Here is a 4,381-nt window from a genome sequence, read left to right as displayed (position 1 = left end):
TTTATCATGTTTTATTGTAAAGTAAATTGGAAAATAATCTGTTATATCAATTTTTATAATTCCTGCTTTTAAGGAGGTATATTTAGAAATGAGTTTGTTAGTATGTTATCTATAGCAGAAATAGAATTCGAGGTTACCCATGTAAGTTTATTAATAATTGGTAAAATACAATGTTGAAACATGTTATCAAAAAATAGTTTATTAATCGTATACGCTTTGTATTTTAAACAATCTATGTTTAAGTCCCGATACAGAACAACATTTTTTGCTCTTTATTGATTTCTTGAGGAAAATTTCTTCTAGATAATTAGAACATTTTTAATATCACCTTCAGGTGGTCTATAATAAGTAGAGAATATAATATTTTTAAACTTGGAGTTGATGATCTCTATTGTAAAGACCTCACTATCGGAATTAGAAATGGAGTGAACTTTTCTCACTTTTATCACTTGATCATTCCAAACATAAGTTGCGTTCCCTCCTCCTTTTTTGTATACTTTCCTTTCAGAAGATAATATTTTATAATTGGGAATTTGAAAGTTAGAGTTATTTTGGATTGATTCATTAGAACACCAAATTTCTGCAAATTATACTAAATAAATAATTGCAATCAAATGAAATGTTTAAGTTTGTCATAATCTTTATTTATGCTTCTTATATTTATGTGAATTACCGTAAAATTATTTTTATAAGCTTCAAGTACAGTTTTAAAAGTTTCCGTTTCAAAGTATCGAGAATTAAAATTGTTCATTTGAAAAATTTGCGTGTCAGGGTGTGGATTCACAACACTTTCGTAAGTCCGAAATTTGCGTAAAGTTTGCGTAAGTTTTGCTTATAGTGGGGGCTCTAAGCATAAAAATAGTTCAAATTGTGATACCAGTATAAAACTTGGCAAAATTGTTGTTAATAACTATACAAATTGATATAGAAAAGGACCCCACTTTTCAATGTCTCAGGTTTTGAGTTATAAAGTCTTCTATTTTTAGTGAAATGGGCTTAAAGAATTTCATTTTATAAAGAGGGGGTATTAAGTATAAATAATTCAAATTGTTATACCAGCTTGAAAATTTCAGGAAATTGTCTAAAAAGTAAAAGAATTCAAAAAAATATATATTTTTAGAACCTCGTTCTTAAAATTTTTTTTTTTGGTCCTGGGGCGACCCCCAAGTTCGAACCTCTTTAATTTATATAGTGAGAGCCAATAATTTCAAATAGTTCAAATTATTATACCGTTTTAAAACTTTCAGTAAATTCTCTACGATTTAAAAAATTCAAAAAAAAAAAAGACTGTTTTAAAAATATTTGTTTGGTCCTGGGGCGACTCCCAAGTCAAAACACCTTTATTTTATATAGTGGGGGCAATAAGTTTAAATAGTTCAAATTGTGATACACGGTTGAAATTTGTCTAAGAACTAAAAGAATTCAAAAAAAAAAAAAAAAAAAGACACCGTTTTAAGAATATTTCTTCGATCCTAGGGGGACCCCCGAGTTGACTGTAAAAAAATATACAATCTTCAAAACTGACTTTTTAAGGTTGAATTAAAAGCAGAATTTAAAGAAGAATTAACTTCAAGTAAACAAATATATCATATTATGTAGAAGAATAAGGCTAAAGATATAAAATAAAATAAGGGTGGATAACAGATTTATTCTATGGATGAATATATATTGGATTTGAACAAAACTAGTTTTTTAAGGTTAGCTCAAATTTCTTCTAAACACTGACCAGAACACTCGCATAACTCCGTGCAGCTTAATCCTGAACGTTTGCATTTGCATTGTGTTCTGCAACTTTTCTTGCATCTACATTTTATCAACTCAACGCATGATTTTGATGCTTCGGGTAGAGTCATTCATAAAGGTGTCATTGCGTTATTTATTTTCTTCCAACGTCCGGTAAAATCTGTTGTGGCACCAAGGATTGTCCCCATATTATACTTAATAAATATTTAAACATAAAGGTTTTTTATTGGAATTTATTTTATAAGTCCATTTAACTATTAAAAAAAAAACCTTCCTTGAAATACAGCTCTTTTCAAATGCTGAAAAAGTGCATCTTTTGTTGGTGGTAACCCCTCGCTCTGCCGTGACTTTTTAGTGAAAAGCATTCTTCTGCATATGGCGAGGTCATTAGTGGAACTTGTCTTATCGTAAAATAAAATAACGTAGCGCTCAAACTGCAGAAATAAATCAGTTGAAATAACTCTAGTATTTGGAGATGACAAGCTAAATAATAAAAAAAAGAGCAGTCTACAAAAACGCATTTTTAAAATTTAAGCAGCTTGCAAATCTAAAATTATTGCCTTTTTATAACTATATAAACATAAGTTACCTGCATAATGCTCTTATAATTTCTTCATCTCCATTGTTCCAGAGATTCCAAGCAAGTTTTTTACCCCGCCCTGCAAAGGAAGACACGGTATCACAGCCAGTGAATGCAAACCACAATGAAGCAGCTTGTGCTTTTTCACCTAACTTTTGAGCATAATAATGTATGGGAAGCCAACGTTTCAGTTTTCCAACTCCAAACTCTATCCAAAGTTGCTTGATACCCGTTAATTGTTTAAAAACGGAAATTGAGATTGCAACAATATCTGTGTCAACTGTCTAAATACAATCAATTTGGTGCCCATTGTCAACAGCGTTTTTAACGTGTAGCAAAATCCGAGTGTCAGCTTCCTCGTGGTTACAAAGTGAAATAGATTTTTCGTTAAAATATTTGGAATTAGATAAAACAGTTTTATCACACGTTGTTACTAAAAGTAAGTCAAATGTCGGTACTTGTACAAAGTTTGTTGCAAGCATTTTAAACAACTCATTTTTATTTTCATCCAATCGTAAGAACTGTGACCAATTTTTCCAAATAGGAGTTGAATCAGAAACACACACTCTAACTCCATTACCACGACTATCCCAGGTCTGGGTTTTTAAACTACATTCAAAATAACGGTACACTAACTCCAAGCTTTGCTAAACTATTTACAATGCCTTTCTTTCTTGTTTTGGAATGTATATTTCAACCAACATATGATGAAAAAGGTGGAATTCTATCTTTTTTATGACGTTTATATTTTCCTTCTTATTTGGTTGGAACTATGTTTTTTAAACAATTGTAAAATATGAGTTGAGAAATAGTAGATGCAACTTTACTATGTGCTGAATCAATGTTAACATCTTTTACTTTTTTTCCATATAACATCATTCTAAAAAAGCTTTTTAATGTGTTTAGGATTAGTTCACCATCTAAATCATTCAAAAATATTGGAATATTATCATTATTTAGGACTTTAAAAATTTGGTTTGGCAAAATAGTTGCTGCTTTTACCAAACATAAACCCTCTTCCTCGTTTGTTAAATAACAAGCATCAGAAATAGCAGTTCCCAGGTTTGCCTTAAATATCAGCAAAACTTCTCTACCTTTTTTAAATTCTCCTAATTCTGGTACTAAAATTTTTTCTTTTAGTCTTGTTTTGTTTTCACATTTTGAATTTATATCATAACTCTTTAAACGATTGCAAAATAATTGGTATAGTCCTGAAAGTTGAAACACAGGAATAGTTGATTCATCTTCATAGCACTGATAGATATATTCCACTATCTCTCCTAGGACAGTCCCGTAAACAATGTTGTTATCACTTTTAATTACTGGTTGGTCTTTCTGTAACAAACGCAAGCGGTTATATAACTGATAATGAGCCTCAGTAGCTACCAGATCACCTTCACTCAGCTTTGCAAGTAATTTAGCATCCGATAGAAGTTCAGCACAACTGCGAACCTTTTTATCTAGTTCAAGAGTCATCACTAGACTTAGATTTTTATCATCCACCTTCTCACACAAGAAACAATTTTCTCGATTGTTGTTGGCCTGAAATTTTAACCTTGTACCATGGCTAGGAATTGGTAGTTCTTCTGTCATGTCTAATGTTTTTCTTCGTTTAGATGCTCTCTGGTAGTGATAGTTATCAAAATTTGTATAACATTTTTTGTGATATACCGCATTGTTGTTGCAAAGCTGTTGCAGCAAATCTTCGCATTGGAGTCTGGAAGTTAAATCAGCTGACAAACTACCTGTATAAAATAAATCTCAATTTTCAGCAAAATATTACTCACTCGAAATTATTACTTACTCAAACGAAAATCTGGTTCAATACTAGGGAAAGTATGAAAGCAAAACATGATTATACCTAAGATCAACTAACCTATCCTCTCTTAAAAACAATCGCCAAAAAAGATGTATTTATTTTATAGCAATATATAAAATATATTGCTATAAAATAAATATATTGCTATAAAATAAATATATTGCTATAAAATAAATATATTGCTATAAAATAAATATATTGCTATAAAATAAATATATTGTTATAAAATCAAACCCATT

At 30.2% G+C, this 4,381-nt stretch overlaps 1 protein-coding gene across 1 annotated transcript; it reads right to left on the bottom strand.

Annotated features, from left to right (window-relative positions):
- Positions 1-1,574: 1,574 nt before the first annotated feature.
- On the bottom strand, positions 1,575-4,084 carry LOC136080837 (uncharacterized). The gene is made up of 2 exons (XM_065798095.1): positions 2,333-4,084; positions 1,575-2,226 (listed from the first exon to the last, which is right to left on the bottom strand). The coding sequence occupies exon 1, from the start codon at positions 3,914-3,916 to the stop codon at positions 3,080-3,082; it is 837 nt and encodes a 278-aa protein (XP_065654167.1). The 5' UTR covers positions 3,917-4,084; the 3' UTR covers positions 1,575-2,226; positions 2,333-3,079.
- Between the last annotated feature and the right edge of the window lie 297 nt (positions 4,085-4,381).

This window comes from Hydra vulgaris, chromosome 05 (assembly GCF_038396675.1).
Source record: "Hydra vulgaris chromosome 05, alternate assembly HydraT2T_AEP".
NCBI classification, from domain to species: domain Eukaryota; kingdom Metazoa; phylum Cnidaria; class Hydrozoa; order Anthoathecata; family Hydridae; genus Hydra; species Hydra vulgaris.
This window is presented reverse-complemented; position numbering and strand designations above follow the sequence as displayed.